A 20,429-nucleotide genomic window follows, 5' to 3' on the forward strand; every position below is an offset into this window, starting at 1 on the left:
CCTTTAGGCAGGCAGCTCTCCTGCAATTAATGACATACTGCACAAGTGGGAACTGCCTGGGCAATGCAAGACACAGCTAATGAGAAGCCATCACGACATTCAGCTGGAATTGCCTCTATGCAAGAAGTGGATTTGAGGCTCTGTTGAGATTCTGGTCATTTCTGCTTGGTTTTCTTTAAATGGAGCTCAACAATTGGTATTTATTTGGTTAGGACTAACATCCCCTTTCCAAGAATTTTGATTTTTACAGTCTGCTTAACAAAATTATTTCACATACACTGCTTATATACACACATTCAGACTGGTGATCCCATACTCATCTCTGAGAGTGATGAGTGTCATCACCAGATCAAAATAAATAAATGAACCACCACATGTATATTATAAATAATATATATGATCCATATAATAAATAGGATTACATTTACTGACAGCAGCAATAGAAAGCAGTTGGGTGTGTTTTGAATAACAGTGCCCTGAACTACTCCAAAGCACATCTGCTACAGATCACAATGTACAATGTTTTCTAGGTGATAAATCATAGGAATACATCATTCCTAGCATCCACTTGCATTCTTCTGGGAGATAAAATACCATTCACCCCTTCCACAAACACTGAACTGCAGGGATTTTCTGTTGGGAATGGACTGAAAGTATGAGTAATGATTACTAACTACTTTCTACTCCTGACATTCCATGGCAACTGCCATGGTTGCCCCCTTCCTCTCCCCAAAAATCAGACCATGCTTTTTTAATTTAACAACTGAGCATTTGGGCAGACCAGCAATGAGACACATTTTGTCTCACCCTGGATCGAACCTAGACCTCAATATATATTATACCTAGGGATTGTTACCCTTAAATTATTCTGCATGAGAAGTTGATGGCTGTGGTCATGCTACTCATGGAGGGGTTTTGAAATCAACTTTAGGAATTTTGAAGACAAAATACTAATTTTTTCCAACTGACAAAAACCATCCTTCCCATGGTGGCTATGCTGTATATAGAGGTTAAAATACCAAAAGGCAGCAGACTCTTTACAACACTTCCTAAAGCTTCCTAAGGTAGCTGCATGATGTAGAACTTGGAAGATGGGTTTGCTTTCTGACCCAGTCTCTCTCTCTCTCTCTGCATTCACACCTCCTGGGCACCATCAGATATGCAAATGAGCTGTTCAATTGCTCATATACTTGAGGGCTACAAAAACAAAAACCTGAACGGTTTCCCAAGTCAGGCATATGTGCATGTTGGCTCCTTGAACACAAAAAGCATCACTGTGTGCAGGGAGACCAAAAACCAGATTTCTCACCATGGTTCCAGACATGCCAACTTCATGGAAATATACTTCTTTCTCACTGGCAAGTGGAAAAATGACCACAATTGGCATCACAATAAACAAAACACACAAGCTTCAAAAACACTGGAAGGATAATTTGATATCACATAGGAAACTCAAGCATCCAAAAACAGAACTTCTGAAACACACGAGGACATGTTTTTTCTACTTTCCTTTTGTTCACTCTATCTGTAAAAATGGGCATTTCAAGTAGGGCCATCATATTGACCTGGAACTCATCCCCATGAACAGCTGAAAGCAATTCAGATGAAAATGTTCCCTCCTGCAGGAGATGCAGATTTGTGTTTGCCAAAAGTGTCATGAAGTCTGCTGATCAGATTTGCCATTTCCTTATGAAATGAGTTCTCATTTCCTTATCAGATGAAGGAAAAGGGAACGTGGTCATCAAACAGGAGGGGAAGATGAATTAGTTGAGATAATCTAAATAAGCTCAAACCTAGGGAAAGGTATTCTATGACTTAATCATAACTTCTGCTCATTTGATTAAGAATGGTGTTCTCAAGGAAAAAAAAATGGTTTTTGTCTCTGTAGTGTATAGAATTTTTTATTTCTATTTTATTAAGAGATGATGGGGATAGATTTGTCCTCATATAAACACATTCATGTATAATCAATAGTCCATGCTGAGAGTAAAGAGACTGTTTCAAGAGGCAACAGCAAAGGCAATTACCCTAAGTTTCTATACTCAACTTATTCCCAGGACCAATTTTACTTCATTGTTTGAAAGAAATACAGCAGCATTTCAGAGGCTTACAAAATGAAACCAGTTGGCCATCCTTTAAAAAGTCAGTTCATATTAACATTCAAAGTTTCTCACACAGCAGCTTCCATTTCGCCACCTGCAATATTAATTTTTGAAGATGCCACCATAAAACCACTCTGTATTCATTGACTGTTTCTATAATGATTAAAAGCCATCACACTAGCTACTTTTACTGGGTTTCTTGAGTATCTTAAAGACCTCTAAGATACAGCTGAAGATAAAATGAAGTTATGTGAAATATTTGCAGAGAGTATACCCTAAGGTTTTTTCTTAAGATCTGTAAAACACTGAAAGTGAAAATGTATCTTTCCCTTTCCACTCATACATTTATATGAAGTTACTTCTTTATGTCTGTTAGAAGTTAATATGATTTCAAATATGCATCTCTCTGATGACACTCAAAAGATTCAGAGCAACCAAAAGTCAGATCACAGCAGGTCTGTTTCTAGAGACCTTAAAATAATAGGTAATTATATGATAAAATGTCCCCTTCTAGCTATGTTTCATAAAAGGTTATTTTTAATGCACTGAAAATACAAAGTAAAGATAAGCAAGTTAGTAACAAGCTACTAAACTTAATCTTAAAACAAACAGAGCAGTAGAGAAAACATTTCTAGCCAATATAGTTTGCAATTAGAAATCACAAGTAGCTAAAAGAAAAGTTGCATTTTTTGTTCATTGAGCTTCATGCTCCTTTGACATACAGAGACTTTGATTCTTGGAAACTGCCAATATACCAGGATTTAAATGAGCACCAGGAGCACAGACAATTAGTTATCAAAATGATTAAACACAACTAGATTTAATTACACCAACAGGTGTGCTCAATCCCCAGATTTTGAGGTTACATATTCTTCTGTCAACAGAACATCTACATACTCCAGAACCAAGGGCAAGGACCACATGCTGTTGACACATAAACAGTATTTTAACACAGTTTGGAAATATACTGCAGGACAGTGTGTTCAAAGTATAGTATCTCTCCCTGTTAAATAAAATTGAAAGTAAGGTTACAGGTATTGAAGTACAAATGGGGTATCCCAGAGAATACAGAGCTGTCAGATCTAATGTGCATCTGGAATTGATGGTCCTTGATATCCATGTATTTTTAATATTTTATAACTTAAGGAAGAGCTTCCATTTTCCAGAATGATACTAGCCTCTCTTGCCCTCATAAATCCATTCATTTCTCAGTCAAAAATAAAAAATAAAATTAAAAAATAAAATTAAAAAAAAATAAATCCATGGATGACTGACTAAATGAAGGCATGTTTGAATGTAGCACACGTGCAACAAAAGGCTTATTTCTTTGAGATTACAAGGCACTTCTGAAACACATCACTGTACTTTCAGTTGAGATGATGCCTTACCTTAGCTTGGTATGAGATGAAGAAAATAGTGAAAAACAGACAAACGAAAATGCTCCAAAAAAGAAACACAAAATCCAGAAATCAGACATGCAACCATTAAATCCAAAGATTAAGACTTTTTTTTATTTACTTACATGTTATGGGACAAAAATCAATGAAACTTCAAAGCAGCCTGCTCCCTCAGAGCCAAACAATCACATCTACAGTTGATGTCAACTGGAAAGTGAGCATCTCTAGCTGTGTCTCCCCTGAAATAGTCCCAAACTGCCTGTTGTTCCAGGCTGTGCTCAGAACCTCTCAGCACCACCAGCCTCTCCTCCACAGAGCAGTGCTTACAGAGCTCCTCTCCCCCATACTTCTGCAGCATCGCCTACTTGCCTACTGCACTAATGGTGTCCACAGGCGTGGGAGGTCAAGTCAGCACATGCAGGAAACAGAAGGCAAAGGGAAAAAAAAAATCCACAACCCCAAATCCAGATGCTATGCTTTTCAAGGCTGCACAATTTCCTCAAACTAGCTTTTATTAGCAGTAGTTATTGTTCATCTGGTGAGCAGTCTCAAATCACAGCTATAAAAACAGAAATCATCTTAATTCCTGTTATACATAATCACAAAAGCACATACAATATACACCACCTGAACTTAACTGTTAGGTTTGGGTTTTCTTTACTTCTACATCTATTAGAGATATCAAAAGGGTCAGACAAAAAGCTCTGACGGTAATAGGCACCCTCCAACAGAAAGACAGCAATCAATTAGAAACCATTTGCAGAAATTGTAGAGCTGTGACAGACTCGTTTACAGCTGCAGTCCAAGCCAGACTGCCTTTGATTGCCAGGCTGTTTTCCACCCTTGTACCTACAAAACCAGAACAGCCTCAGATAATTTTTAAAATGACACTAGCAGACCTGCATGTCAGCTCAAGAAGTGAACTGCAATACAGAATGGGCAATTACTTCAGCAAATCATGCAAAAGCCCTAATAAGTGCTGAATCTGACAAATTTGAGGCTGCAGGGAGAGCAGGGAGCAGACCTGTCCATTTCCCCTCTTTTTTTGAGCTTTAATTGCAGCATGTAATTTAGAGCATTGGAACAAATTTAGTGCATTAAAAGCAACAGCTAGTGTACATCAATTGTTCTCTGTGTGTTTAAATCCTCTGAACTCTCCCTAATTTTCTGGCACCTGGTGTCTTTGACACAGGCAATCAGGATTGGCTTTGTTCTTCTGCTAAAGCAAAGCTGATGCCCCACAATTCCCCCCCTCCAGCAGGACAGAGGGTCAGCATTTATGCCCATACAGTGCACGGGGGACACAGCACACTCCGGGTGAGCAGGGCACCCCGAAGCACCCAGGGGAGCCTGGCCTGGTGCAAACAGCCATCCAAGCAGCCTAAGCCTTGGGGTCACCTCTGATGTGCTCCCACAAAGATCCCCACCCCTAAAGCCAGGCTGAACTGCTAAAACAGCAGAGCAGAGAAACCTACAGTACTCCTTTCAAAGGAACCATGTGTCCTAAGGGGAGAAAATCCAGTTTGTTCTTGTCTGGTTGCAAAGACTTTGGGGAAGCATAAACAATTGTTACACAGCATACAGATCATTTCTGTGGGAATCCCCTTGTGCAGCAGGAGAAGGGCTGAAGACCCACAATCACTGGACTTCTCCTTATTCTCTAGGGAAAGGGCATAAAATCACCTACACAAGGCTGAAAAAGGTTACAAAGTAATTAATAAAGTAAGATTAACAACTCCTCTCAGTAGGTATGCTTAGAGGCACAATGTAACTTCCCTATTCCAGTCTTCTGAGATTTCACATTCTGTCTCATCTCTACCAATTTTCATACAACCTAGCACAAGACAGTAATGTATTCCAGAACCATAAAAACCCTTTACGTCATTCCTGTTATGCAAGAGTGCTAACACAAGTGTTATCAAAAATTTGCTTGAAGATACAACCAACTCATCGACATAATTTAAAAACACATTTCTTGTTGTCAGAATGGCAATGCCAGGTAAAATCACGGCCACCAACACAAAACCACTACCCACACCTGCACTTGGGAGGTTCAAACAATATGCACTTGAATTGGACACAGGTTGCACCTTGCCTGATTCAGAGCAAAATGGAAAAAAAGCTGCCCTTGGGAGACCAGTGCATTTGAAGATGGGCACTAATTCTGGGTGTTCCTGCCTCAGCCCCTAAAATCCTGGCTGAGAGAAGGAAAACCATTATTAGCCTAGACAAGTCAAACAGAAACTGCAGACACACAAAGGGTCTCCAACTTAGAGAGTGGCAATCACTGTCTCTCAAACACTGCACCTCTCCAAGTCTCTTGCCCAGTTTAAAACTACTGACATAGCACGGCTATGGTCACAGAAATATTAACAGCAAGCCCTATAAATATCAGTAAAAAGAGAAGACAAAACAAACTGAATCAATAAGAAAGCTGTACCAGCTTTACTGTTGCTCTGCAGGAACTGGGTTCAAGCCACACAGAAAAATTAATTTGACAAGTCTCCACCTGCTTGCCATTTGCCCCCATCACACTGCTCCTGCAGATGCAGCAGCTGTGCTGTAGATGCTGACCTGTCAGGGTGACCTCAAGATACTAAAACACCAAGTACAATTAATATGCATACAAATTTTTTCAAATTAATGCCATATGTTAAATTCTTTCCAACAAAATGCAGAGCATTAACACTACAACACTGCCTTTTGGCTCATAAGGATTGCTGTGTCAAGCATTTTCTTACCCTGAAGGGTGGGTCAGTCTTCTCCCTGTGTGGCACTTGGTCCAGAGTGCCATCAGTACTGCTCCTTTTCAAACTGGATGTGACGTCAGGCACATTACTAAAGTCTGCATTTGAAATAAAACACAAATAAATTAGATGGTTATAGGACAGAAACAGGAAAAAAATTTGCTCTTACCCCAACAATTTCAGTGGCTAGTACAATTACACCAGCAGGAGAGAATCACAGAATCAATTAGGCTGGAAAAAGCCTCTGAGATCACTGAGTCCAACCTTCGACCTAACACCACCATGCCAACTAGACCAGGACACTAAGTGACATGTCCAGAAGAAATGCAAAATTTGCAATCATCTGCACCCCTCAAAAAACAATGGGAGAGGTCAAAGCAAGGAGCAACTATGCCTTGAAACTCTGCTTTCCAAACAGCAGCTGGACATCAGAGGCTGTCTGAAGCAATGTGCATATCTGATCTACCAAAATAAACCCAGCACTCTTGCTAACAGCATGCTTTTGAAGGCAGCACTATCTATAATCAGCACACTCTGTGCTGAGACAACCAGTGAAGATTATTAAATGCACTCAGCAGTTCTCCCTGGATGAACACACCATTGTTTGACATGACTTAGTCCTGAATCCTTTAAAGATTTAAGAAGAAAAGAGAATTTTGCCCTGGAACAAACATAATTCATAATACAGACAGAATCCCTCTTTCTTCTAAATAGTTTACCAATTTTCTCAAGTTTGGAGTCCATCTACACAGTAGCTGGCACAATACAAAAACCAGAGGCAGCACTGCCCTGCTCTTCCTACTGACAGACTGTACCTTTCAGTAACATTTACATTTAAACTCAAAAGCTATCCAGCGTTCATACAAAAATGATATTCTTTCTCTTTATATTTCCTCAATTGGCTGCTGAAAATCTGCAGAGCTGTTCACATGGAAATTCTAATTAAAAATCCTAGAAGTGAAGAAGTGATTTTTGATCTGCAGTATTATGAATCCATGTAGCTGAAAATTATAAAGCAACCACCAAATAAATTAAAAAAAAAGAAAAGAAAAAGGATTTTCAGCAACCTCATCTAGTATAACAGCAATAAAATAAAGGGGGGGGGGGGGGTTTAAAGTTTGCTGCTTTGTTTCCTAGCCTTTAAGCCTCCAGAGTATAATTCCCACCACATTACCACATTTTCAAACTCTTTCTCAACACCTACAAATGCTGGAGACTTATTTTTAAGTGAAAGGTAAGATTCTTATTTAATCACTGACACCAGCAACTAAAATGGTAATTAAACAAATACCACCCATCTTGCAGTAAATCATGACAGCTTGCAATAAAGAAATTGGGAAGGACAACAGAATTTAGCTGTCCAGGTGTTGCTGTTGTCCTGTTCGTGCAGAGCAGGACCAGCTCCTCTCAGAAAGAATTGACCAACATGGACTGAAGCAGAGAGGAAAATGGGAATTTTAGGCCCAAAACAGCACTTTGCAATTCACAAGGAGCTTTCCTGATAAGATAAAACATGGCTGACAGACTCCAGAGGCAAGTCAGAGAAAGACATGCAAATAATTCAGCACAGTATCAACTTGGGCTTTTCTATATGTTATTAAGGTGCTCAGGTCAAGCTTAGCATCGAGGCTGACACTGTCCTCCCACATGCCAAAGACTTGACCACTTTCTCATTTCCCTATCCTTGCAGGAACAAGGTCTCATCACTTTTCTCCTCAGGCTTTTTTACCTTCTCCTCCCAGAGTCAGGTGAGGCTCCTGATATAGAAGAGTCTATGTAATATGCAATACCCCAAGAGTTATCACTTTTGCAGAAAAAACACATTTTATATAACTCCACTCCAGCCATCCATTGTCTTTAAGACCATAAGAAAGAGTCTGTCTTGTCTATTTATGTTATGCTTTTACCTCTCTTCCTCCACCAAGCCTGAATAATTTTCTCCTTTCCTCTGGACTTGAAGTAATTTTGAGGCTCTCTTCTGTATATGAGTACACATAAATGCCTATTGACTTCAACCACTGTCAACTCCTTGTCAAGCCAACCCCTAAAATTAAATTGACTTTTAAACAACATTTTCTTCAGGGTAAGGTGATGCCAAGGATATTATTTCCTATTGTTTCCCAGTTGAGCTCTTTCTACTTGCCCTCTGGGTTTTAATGCCCTTCTCCCATCCAAACATCATGTACCTAAGATACATTTTGCAATGGCATAAAGGATCTACAGTTTGATCTCAGGTAGCTACCTAGCGAGAAAAAAACCCTATTTCCCTGATTTTACAAAGTGATCATTAAACATATTTGTTCTTTATGAAGCAGTAAAACTAACTTACACACACAACAACTAAGAGAGAGCATAAATGTGGGAAGAGGAAAATAGGGTAAAACAATCGCCAAACAACATAAACAGAAGAAATTGGGATAACAACACCCAAAGTAGGTAAACAGAACATTGTATTGCTTTTTCCAGATGACCCATCTTTTCCTGCCCTCACCCTTATTTTGTTTTTCCTTTGTAGCCTACAGGACTCTCAGGGGTAGGCTACATAGACTTGCCCATTTTTATAGCATTTGCTGTTGGCAGAATGAGCTGCTGACGATGGAGAAGCAGCAGTAAATGTTATTTTAAATAGCAAAACCTAAAAAAAGTCACACGGAAGGAATCCAAGGTGAAAAAAGACATCCTACAGCATCCTACATTGTATGCAGAACTAACATGGGGAGGGAAGAAAGAAAGGAAGGAAGGATGTATGGGTTGTTGATCAGTTTAGCGTCCACATCCTGTCTCCTCTTCCTTCTTTTGCTGTGGAAGGGGACTTCCTTTGGATCTGCTCCTACAGACTATTCCCAAAAAGAAAAGAAGCACCAATATCAGCTGCAGAGCTTAATCCCCAAGCCCCCCCAGAAAAAAAGTAGTATTACCATAGAAAATGGGTAATTACAAATGCAAAGCTTAAGGACATGAACAGAGCAAAAAGATCAATGCCAAAATTCTTTCTACTTCCAATGATAAGTGGAAGGAGACTAGCAAAGTCAAACCCTACAAAATGTATTTTCTTTAAACATTCAAATTTAGATTTAGCTCTACAACAGAATTCATATGATCAAAGATGTATACAAATAGTAATGTGAAAATGTTCTCTTACAGGCTGGGTAACCATTATGCTTTCAGGTAAAACTAGGAACAAAACTATGCACAAAATTAAGAAAGATGTTAGCACTGTGCAAGTACAAATCTGTTCCGGTATAGAATATTCTGGTACTTTGCTGGCCATGAGGATGCAAAAGTATGCAAGGGGATACATGTTCCTAAAAACCACTGAAATTGAAGGTCAAACCAAAACTTCCAGGCCTTTTTTAATCATTATTAAAAAAAAAAACCCAAACCAAAACTCTGATGTTACTAGAATTATGTTTCTCTCTATTTAGAGAAAACATGGAATACTTCACTGAAAACATTGCTTGAGAGGCTTTGTAGCATAGTAAATGGTGAGTGTATCGTGGCTAAATCTGCCCTTACAGCTCCATTACAGTAGTACATTTGATTTATTCTACTGACGTACTTGTGATAAAACTGTCTGGAAGAAAAATGGGACTGATAATAATGAGTTAAACAAAACATAGTTGAAATTGTTTAACATAATTTTTCTCTGCTGCAGCACACCTCTCTGTCCTGTTTACACACATGCTCATGCTTGGTGAATTGAAATGTTTATCACTTCCAGCTGGGATTCAGGAACCTCTGAAGCAGACACTTTTTTCCAGTCTAGCAAACAGGAGTGTCTCCAGAAAAGAAAATACTAAGAGTCAGCATGGTGGGTTGACCCAAGCTGGACACGAAATGTCCTCCAAAGCAGCTCAATCACTCCTCCCCTCAGCTGAGCAGGGGAGAAAAATATAACGAAAGGGTCATGGGTTGAGATAAACACAGGGAGAGATCACGCACCAGTCACTGTCAGGCAAAACTGACTCAACCTGGGAAAATTAGTTTAATTTACTACTAATCAAATCAGACTAGGATAATGAGATAAAAACCCAAATCTTAAAAACATTTTTTCCCCACGCCTCTCTTCTTCCCAGACTTAACTTTGTTCCTGATTTTCTCTCCCTCCTTCCTCTGAGCAGCACAGGGCATCAGGGAATGGGGTGTTGTGATCAGTTCATCACTCATTGTCTCTGCTGCTCCTTTCTCCTCATGGGGAGCACTCCTCACACTCATTCCCTGCTCCAGCATGGAGACCGTCCCATGGAAGACAGTCCTCCTTGAACTTCTCCAGCATTACTCCATCCCACAGACTGCAGTTCTTCACAGACTGCTCCAGCATGGGTCCCTCACACAGGGTACAGGCCTTCTGGAACAAACTGCTCCAAGGTGGGTCCCCGCCAGCGTCACAAATCCAGCCAGCAAACCTGCTCCAGAGAGTGGGTTTCCCACGGGGCCACAGCCTCCTTCCTGCATCCATCTGCTCCTGTGAGGGTCTTCCACAGGCTGCAGGTGGATCTCTGCTCTCCTATGGATCTCCATGGGCTGCAGTGGAACAGCTGTCTCACCATGGTCTGCACCAAGGGCTGCAAGGTCTGCTCCAGCACCCAGAGCACATCCCAGCCCTTCCTTCTTCACTGACCTTGGTGTCTGCAGAGTTGTTTTTCTCAGCTATTGTCACTCCTCCCTCCAGCTGCAAACATGCAGGCTTTTTTCCCCCTCCTTAAATATCTTATCCCAGAGGAGCTACACCACTGCTGATGGGCTCAGCCTTGGCCAGTGGTGAGCCCGTATTGGAGCCAGTTGGCACTGGGAAGCATCTAGAAGCTTCTCACAGAAGCCACCCCTGTAGCCCCCAGCTACCAAAAGCTTGCCTCACAAACCCAATACAATCAGCTTGCTGCAAACAAGAAGAGTAGCAACTACAAACAAAAGCTAGGATTCCCAGAAAAGCACGGCGGGGTGGGAAAAGAGTGCCTGTATGTAAAAAGCTTAAGTTACATCACATGAAATACATACTAAACATATTTCTTGGTTTCTAGCAAAGAACCATCAAGTGCTGAGAACAATCTCAGCACCTTTAGCTACCAACAGCATCGCCAAAGAATGCCATTGCTCTTGCAGTGTTGTGTCTTGCTGGCAAGCAGGCAGGTGACTCAATCATTCAAGAGATGCTATAGTGTAACCACTAAAACTGAGAGAAAAACTTCTTAAGTATGTTCCTCGCTGCTCAACATCCAATTAAACATCCAGGCCCAGAGCACGCAGATGGGACAGTTGGTTTGAAAAACAAACACATGCAGCATATCCAAGAGCTCTGTATGCCTACGGGAATGTTTCTTCCCATGTTGATGCAGTGATACACGTACAAGTGGGGAAGTTATTCATGTGTTTGTGAGCAGTGAGGTACAATGGAAACTCATCGTCTAGCAGATGTGTGAGACAATAATAATAATCTCTGCTGCAATCCCAGCCAAGAATCCAAAGGAAATCAACTGGAAAACATCAACATCGACCATCCGGCAATTCATTTACCATAAAGAAGCCATCAGCAAATGCAAATGTCACTTATCTCTCTTCTGGTTAATTAATGAAGAAGCCTTAATTACTTTCAAGTCGGAGATGCTCCTACCAGTTTAGCTGCTTACTGCAAAGGCAAAATCATCATGAGGAGACAGTGGGAACTGAGGATCCTGTTTCTTTATTCATAGCTCTCTTTTCATAATGCATCAGAACTTGTTCCATTTCAGACTGCTCTCACTGATTTAAAAAATGCCAAATAACCATCACAAGCATGTCAAGTGTTATCAAATGTCAAGCACTGTGTAGGTGGTGTAACCACCTACTTTTTCAAACTTTGGCAAGAAGGAGTATTTCCACCTGCCACTCCAAAGACAATGGTAAATTGAATAAAAATTCCTTCTACATCTACTTGAGAAGACAACACAGAAAAATTAAATGTACTCAGTCACTCCAAGACAAACTAAGACCACTGCAGGGCATCATTTTCAGATCTGTGAGGAGGAGCAGCTCTGTGCTCTACTTGATAACTATCCTCGGCTGTAGGAGAGAGAGGGCCAGAGAGATGAAGTCAGATGTTTTGTCAGAATCAGGCGAGGGAACTGCACCCAGGCATGTCTCAGCTAAGGTAAGATGCTTGATTTACAGCTAGCAGCTGTGAGTCTTTCCTGGTATCTCTGACTACACCTGATCCACTTACCACATCACCAAGCACTCACTACAACAAACAGATTCTGGCTCTAAAGGCCACGGTAAAGCCAGTCCCATAGGGCTTGGCTGAACCAGGCTGAAATACATCTGTAACCAACAAGGATGAGTAAGGCAGGACAGCAATTAATGATCAGAAAAAAAACATGTCTGAGGTGGGTGCAAGCCGTGTTGCACTCACGCAGCTGAGCAGAGGACTAAACTTTAGCTCTCAATGTATAAAACCTGGCATATGAAATTGAAACTCAGGAGCAAGGATTTTAGTAAATTATTCAAATGATTATGGGAACAAGAGGACGAGACTATACAGCTGGTGAATAACATGCAATAGCTATGTTCAAAGAAAGAATGAGAATTCTGGGGTAATCTCATTTTGGAAAATACAGATCTATAACCTATGTAGTAACCATAGGCTTTCACAATAGATTCAAGGAAAGAAAAATCAGAAATGTGAAGATAAACGGAATATAACATATATACACTATGGGTAAGCAGGTTGTGTCAAAATAATCTGATATTCACCTTTAAAAAAATATTTTTTTAAAGAAAAATTGTAGGATAAAAATAACCTCCTGGAAACTTAGTTTAAAAAAGAAAAAAAGAAACAAGAAGCTTTCATAATGTTCCAAGGGAAATTGTTAGCCAAAATGAAAAGGATAGGAATTAAGACAGAACTAGTTAGCAGGTAAGTTGAGAACAGATTTGTCTGAATTAACTCCTAGGCCTGGAAAATGCTAGATTATAGATTGTGTCCAAGGTGGGTTTGGGGACTAATTTTATTTGATTATTTCATTATTTGTCTCAGCAAAGACATTACAATAGTAAGTAGTCCAATTAAATACTCAAATCATTCAAAGTGAATACAGAGCATTAATTAGGAGCATGACTGGAGATGAATAAAGGAAATATGGACAACCTTGAAGATGAAAGCACAGTCCTGGAATGAAATTGCATGGGAGAGAGTTTCAGGGACCTGTAAGAACCACTGCTTCTATAAACTGGGACTCATGAGTTGGAAACATGACAGAAAATCATGGAAGTGTGGAGAAGGGGTTGACAACATGTAGTTGTGAGCTAGAGCTACTTAAGCAATGGCCAAGGTCAGCAGATAGTGATCAGTCATTACGCTGGCCAGGAAGATGTCTACGCAGGCAATTAAAGACTGGCTTTCAACAATCACACGAATAAATTTCTTAGACTTACCTAGGCACAAAGAATGCAAACAATCTATTTGAAAATGGAATAGGATAAATGTATCAATAAGGGTTGTCCCAAAGCCATAACAAGCAGAGGATTGGACATGCTGAGTCTGGAAATTCCTTCCCATCCTTGGTTTGTCTATTACCAGTAATAGCACAAATGTTTCACAGATACATACATACATACATAATACAGCTACACAGGTTAAAATAGCCAGGAGCCTCTGTCTCTCCAGCAGAGCACAAGAAGTTTCATTAATACTGGTGCTTAAAGATCCTGGCAAAGAATGTTTATGACTAAGGGAACATTTTTATCACAAGTGCACATGGATTATAAGCCCCAACAGATGTCCTACCCCAGTTTCTTGCTGACTCCAGCTCTGATGTTCATTAACAACTCCACTGCAACAAACTGATCATTTTCTTGTTTGTAGCTCTCTGGCACTTGAAAGGGAAAGAGGACTCTCACTTCCTGCTCTCTCTGCTGCAGTTTTTAATCTGCAATGTTAGATGCTGTAGATATACTGGCACTCAAGCAGTTATCATGGGCTTGGCCTAGTCTGTAAAAGACTGATATCCTGACTCAGATCAGAGCAACTGACAGCATTTTTTTAAGCACTGGTGTTGTCCAGTGATTTCAGATAGATGAGGCAAAACAGCAATAAAGTGGACAACAACTTACTTCTGAGAATAGTAACATGATTTTTACCTTGAAAAAAAATAGGATCCACAGCTATAAAGGATTGCAGGAGGTCCAGACTGTCCACTAGGAAATAATGTATTCAATATTTTCACTAATTCCCAAATGTTCTAAAATTTGCCAATAAAAACACAATGCAGCTGATCTTCAGCATGTAGGATATTCTCCCACTCCCTATTACAGAGTTTCCATAATTGGCTGTACGGTTTATCTGGAAATGAGATATTACACTTGGGTAATAAAGTTAAGCCAGGTGTGTGGAAAGCTGCATTTTCCACTGTTGTGCAAATTCTCCAGACTGATCAGTTAATTATGATAAGCTTACAGTTCTCATATTCTTCTAGCCAATGCTACTATCAAGAGAAAAGTAAACTTCCAAGAGAAGATAACAAATATTTTCAAAATCCCTGGTGCAAATAATACCAAAGTCTGAGCCAGCTCTCAGAAAGGAACAAAGCTTTGGTGGTCTTCATGCCTTCAGACTTACTGAAAAACAGGGAGTGGTAGGTGAACCATTCCAGCATTGCCTGGAGAAGAGTAATATCAGCACAATGAGCTCTAAAAATGCTCCCTCAGAGACCAGCTCTCATAACTTCAGTTGAACTGTTCTGCCTGGCAGGTAGCATGTGTGTGCTTATTTCTTTTGGTTTCATACAACCAAATACATTTTAAGTTTTCAACAGTATATTTACTCTTCTGTAATCAAGTTGATAAAATAGATCTGTGGGCATTTCCTTCTGTATCCTTTGCCTTACTCAGAAACTTCAAGAAGTATCTTTCAAAAAGTAACAGTTGATCCAAAGGAATTTATTGAATGGCTTTCAAGAGACATTCTCACAATCTCCGTTCAAGAAGGCATCCAAGTTTCACCAGAGAGATGGAGGATTCTGGGTTCACTAGTTCACCTACTTGTATGTCTTGCTTATGGGAGGATAAGTCTTTTCAGTTCTTTGGCTCATGCTCTCCCCTGGGATCAGCAGGGAAGGGGCACCCACCAGTTGGTAAATATGACAGAGCCCACACAATTTCTACAGCCCTCTAGAGTTTTCTCTAGGTTGCAAAGAACGCAATAACTATGGTCAGGAAGAAGAGAAGCAAAAGAAAATTCCATGGAAGATTCATTAACTGTCCTACAATGGCCATTTGAACTGGAAAAATTGCTAATAAAAGGAGGGTCTAGAAGACGAAGTTGTGGGGATACACCTGGGTAAGTTTGGTGAAGTTTTGTTACAAGAGGACACCGGAGTTTCTGCTCCAGGGTTTCCATCATATCTGGGCCTTCATCACGAGGTCTTTGGAGACACAGAATTATTCAAGGCCTTCAAATAAAAGCAGGTGTTTTTTTTTCCTAAACATTCTTTGGCCAGAGAAAGATTATTAGAAATTTGGTGGTAAATCAGCAGAGGAAAAATTCAAAGACCATGACACAAGAATGGTCTATCTCAAGTAAAAAGTGGAGATCTAATTTCCACCTAGGAAAAGTGGACTGAAAGGTCATACTTTACTTCATTATTCATCTATTTCCTCTGCATGTCATAGTAGTGAATAAATAAACAAATCTGTTTTTTGCCTTCTTACATACTACTAATACAAGCTTCAGCATATGAAAAACAGCTGCTACACACTGAGCTTATTCATGAGGAGTTTTTATGGTCACATTTGATTTCTAGGCTGAAAACTGTCTCTAGGTAACTTCTGCATTAAGAAAACAGATTTTTAAGAGAAGTAGGTGGATTGAAGCCACAGATGAGATATGTCCATTGAAACACACCATATTCTCTACCACTTCAAGCTAAAAACCAAAGCAATTTGGTTCACTTTTTATCTTCACTGAGGTTCTCTATGGATTTGGGCAAGAGACTGAGGTACCATGGAGTCCAAGTTCAGATTCTTATTAATCTCCAATTCATTGAGTGTTCATGTCAGGTCAATTCATTGAATCTTTATAAGTCTTTAACTATTATACAGTGACAGTCCATTTTTTTCCCCACAGTTGGTACTCACAGCATTCACTCTGCTGCTGGAGTAAATCCTAATTTATTTGCAGGCAGTAATTGTGGTTACTAACTGTACTGTGGTTTAGAGCTTTCATGCTGCTTTAACCAACAGTTAAAAAGATAGTGAAACACTGAATTTATTATCAACTCAAAACCACTTTCCTCTTTTTGCCTAGGCAATTTTCAAGTTCTTCTGGAAGTTTAACAACTAGCTCAAACTCATTGCTAAATTATCGTGACTTTAATCTACTAGCAAAAGTAACTTCAGTCTCTAGAAAACTGAACATGTTAGAAAAACAAATAAAATTAACTGAATTTAGTAATTCAGAAATTATTAAATCTCTGTAAGATGTTCTGGCTTCTATCACTTTTTGGTGGTCTGGATGTTTTGTGACCTATTTTGGGACTGGCTAGAAGGTATATTCTTAGGTTAGCTTCAAGGCTGCAACCGGTGACTCCTTGGTGTAGCTGGAAACTCATTCAGGAATCCTTTCCATATGTAAAAAACTGAAAAGAAAATTAGCATACAGCTGTCATAACATCAGACTTCCTAGATAGGATTCTTAAACACAGAATTACTAGAGGCCTGTCACTAACTAGACTAATTGTTACCAAACAAGACATGCAATTACAGACCAGCCAAGAATATTCCCTTCATGGCCCCTCTCATCCATATGTTTTGGCTTCAGGGAACAAACTATGAAACATCAGAAGGTGCTCTACATGTTTCCCAATGTACAGTGCAACTGGGCTGCTTCTATTTACATATGTGACACTGCCTAGACAAAGAGAAATTCCTACTTCTGGCTAGGATCTGAAATGATCAAGCAGGACAAGTCTTTTTCCTTTGTTCTCCCCTTTCAGAGGGAAGTGACACTTCTTCTTTTAACATTCCACATTTTCAAGTATAGAAAAAGGCAGTATGTTCACGCAAATATTTTTGTATCATACAGCTTTCTTAAGACATTTTGGGCAACATGCTGAACAGTGGCTTCACTCCAATCAACCACCTACTTGTGCAAGTTTGACTTTCTATAGGCTGCTCTATGCTCTCTTATATTTCTTTTTTTTTTCTTAAATATCTACAGAAACATCTATTTTGATGCTGGAGCAGAGTCCTTTAGACTCCTTTGTCCATTAACAGTTCATGGTGAGGCAAAGTCTTTTGACTCATTAGCTGATTCAGGAATCTATAGGAGATACAAATTAGCAACATAACAGGAAATAGCTGCCTGCCCTTCTGTAGCAATGCCTGATTAGCCCCTGCATCTCAGTGGTGTGTTTCTATTCGGTTATTTAGCATTCTAAACTTTCTCTGCCCAAGTATCTGCCAGTCAGGCAGCTGTTCAGCCTTTTCAGCTTGATGTTTAACACTTCACACCAGCTTCTCAGACTGTTTCCTACATGCATTTGTTTCCTAAGTGCCTAACAAATGCCTTCTTCCACAAGTTCTCACTGGAGGCCAGTGTTAGCCACAGCTAATGCATCACCCTCCTATTCCAGTTCAACAGCTGGAGGTTTGTGGCTGCAGCATGGAGGAGTAAGACACAGCAGAGCCCAAACTGGGTCCTCTACACCACCATCGTCTCTAGGTCCTCTACACCACCATCGTCTCCAAGTCAGCACAGGCTGTGTCCCACTGATACCATTAGGTCTCCCAGGCTAGAGCTGCTGGACATGCAGGGGTGATGTCAGGGGGTCCCTCTTCTTGTTTTTGCTGCTCCTGCAGGATTGTTCCCTAGGATTGCTCACTTGGGAGGCTTTGGCTGCCCACACAGGTCACTTGCACTGAGGAGATCTGGAAAGGAAATGGAGCTAGCCCTGCCCAGGTTCCAAATGTACCACCTCAGCGGTACATTTTCTTCTCCATCTCAGATTTATAGGCACAAAAGTAATGAAAACAGAAAGGAAAAAGGAGAGGAAAAATTAGTTAATAGTTTAGCAAGAGTTTGTGGCTAGCTTAGACAGTTCTTATCATTACTCAACCTACCTTACCTCTGTGAAACACAGAACATCTGCTGTTTGATGTGTTTTAAATCATTTCTACGACACTAGTCTATATGTGGATGCCTCCAACTTTATCATAATTAATAAACCTCCTTGCTATCCATATTGTCATTCTACAGAATTTAGTAGGAAGGGCAATATGATGATTTATGCCTACATATCACTGAGCCAGAAGGTGCAGCTATACAGGGTTTAATGAAGTTTACACCAGGAAAAAAAAAACCCAACAATTTGGCCCACTGACTTCACAGGGATTAAATCATAGCAGCATTTAGGAAAGCAGAACAAAATGCTCTTTCAGTAGGAAAGTACATAGAAGAGCATTTTATAGCATAAGCAACCTTTCAATTTGGTGCACACACATCTAGCAGAAAACCAACAGGACAGTTTGTCAAGTGCCAGCAAGAGTTCATTAAACCACCACTCTTGGGAAACACTTACAAAACATGCAGTAGGCACAAGTGGTCCAATGGATCCAGCTTCCAAAGAGACAAATGTTTCTCTGAATTGACTCTACACTGCTACAGCCCCAGGTATTGTCACAGGTCAGACCCAGTCTTTTCCCAGTGATTCACAGGAGTGTAGGACGAAGACACTTGTGTTCAGAGCACAAAAAGAGTTTGGAGCAGGAGCCAACACACCACAGCTGTCCAAGACTATTGTCAACACACAGCCCGCCCCTTGAGCACCTCTATCACATCTACGTGGTTTCCCACTGAATTGAGTAATAAGTAAGAAAAAGAAAACCCAGCAGAGTCATCTGTCTTCAGGCAGATAAGCAGTCATGCTGCATAGAGAGGTACATGTCTGTGTTACAGAGGGGCTCTCCTAGTATGCCACACAAAACCCTCAGATACCTGGCATTAGATCCACCAGGAAAGAGGGGGAGCAATGCATGCAGATCTGCACAACTAGCAGAGATCAGGGCCCATTATCTAACAGGACTGTGGATATCCTTGGGACTTGAGAAGCTAAGAAGCAATATTCACCTCTTCTGAGCTCAAAGGAATTTCCTGTGAAAGAATAAAAACAGATTTCTTTGATACCTCACACACAACACACAAGGAAGGAGATGCCCTATAGCACAGCGAAGAGAATTTATATGTTGAAACAGCATCTAGGCAAACAAACAGGACCTGATTTGGGCAGAACTAAAAGTAAAACTTATTTTAGAAATTCTTTTCAATTAAGTTTTAGTTTTACTTTAGCTTACTAAATGCTTTCAGCAATGCATTAAAGTCATTTACAAAAAGCTGTGAGCAAACAGTAAGAAGCAGAGTGGTCTGAGCCAGTGGTCCCGGCACAGCCCCCGGCTGTCGGAGCTAGAGGCCACCTTAGTGTCAACATCCTCCTAACTCTATTTCTTCTCTTAAGAAGGACACACAGGTCTTTCTGATCCTCAGGGCGGGTTTGGGCTGAAAGAGGATGTATGGGGAGCTGTGTGGAAAGGTGTGCACAGCGACGTGCAGAGACAGCTGGCAGCAGAGACAACCTCCGTCTTCCTTTTCCTCCTTCAACTCAGTGGTATCTGACAAAGTACACTTTACACTTTTAAAAAAACACTTTACAGAGGCATTTAGAACACCTAGAAAAGTGCATTGGAAACAGGAAGTACCTTGGAATTGAATCCAAATTAGTTATTATTAAGGTAATATTTTTTAAAATAATTTAGTCATATAAAAAGTAAACCTTTGGCCAACTGATGAGCTTTGCTTCTGTGGGTGCTTACTAAGATTAAAATCAGATGCTGCATATGTCTTGGTAAATAGAAGAGCCACTTTTCAGGTGAGGAGTCAAACCAGTGATCCTCCTCCTGAAGCACTGACACTTTGCAAAAATATCTCAATGTTTAGAAGATCAGGAGCTAAAATGTAACTGCTTCTCTCCAGCACACAGCCCAGCCATTTGTCAAAAAGCACGGAGCCTGACTCTCTTCCTCCCTGACTCCAGCCATACCTTATACAGCACAAAACAGCTTCAGCAGGACTGACACAAACCAGCGTGTCCCAGCCTACACTGCTGCCCAGACATCAGGGCAAGAGGAAGGAAAGCAGAGGGCAAAACTCTTTCTCC

The 20,429-nt window shown here is 40.4% G+C and overlaps 1 protein-coding gene across 4 annotated transcripts in view; it reads right to left on the reverse strand.

The window, feature by feature from the left end:
• The window catches only part of TIAM2 (TIAM Rac1 associated GEF 2), an 87,846-nt gene that overhangs the window by 25,390 nt on the left and 42,027 nt on the right, over positions 1 to 20,429 (reverse strand). For 3 of the 4 annotated variants that reach the window (XM_033512735.1, XM_033512736.1, XM_033512734.1), the window contains one exon: positions 6,241 to 6,344. In XM_033512735.1, the coding sequence (XP_033368626.1) occupies positions 6,241 to 6,344 (104 nt within the window). Of the gene's footprint in view, positions 1 to 3,624; positions 3,847 to 6,240; positions 6,345 to 20,429 lie in introns of those variants that run through there. The other variant, XM_015620704.3, reaches the window with a different exon arrangement.

The sequence above is a fragment of the Parus major genome, chromosome 3 (assembly GCF_001522545.3).
Source record: "Parus major isolate Abel chromosome 3, Parus_major1.1, whole genome shotgun sequence".
Taxonomy (NCBI): domain Eukaryota; kingdom Metazoa; phylum Chordata; class Aves; order Passeriformes; family Paridae; genus Parus; species Parus major.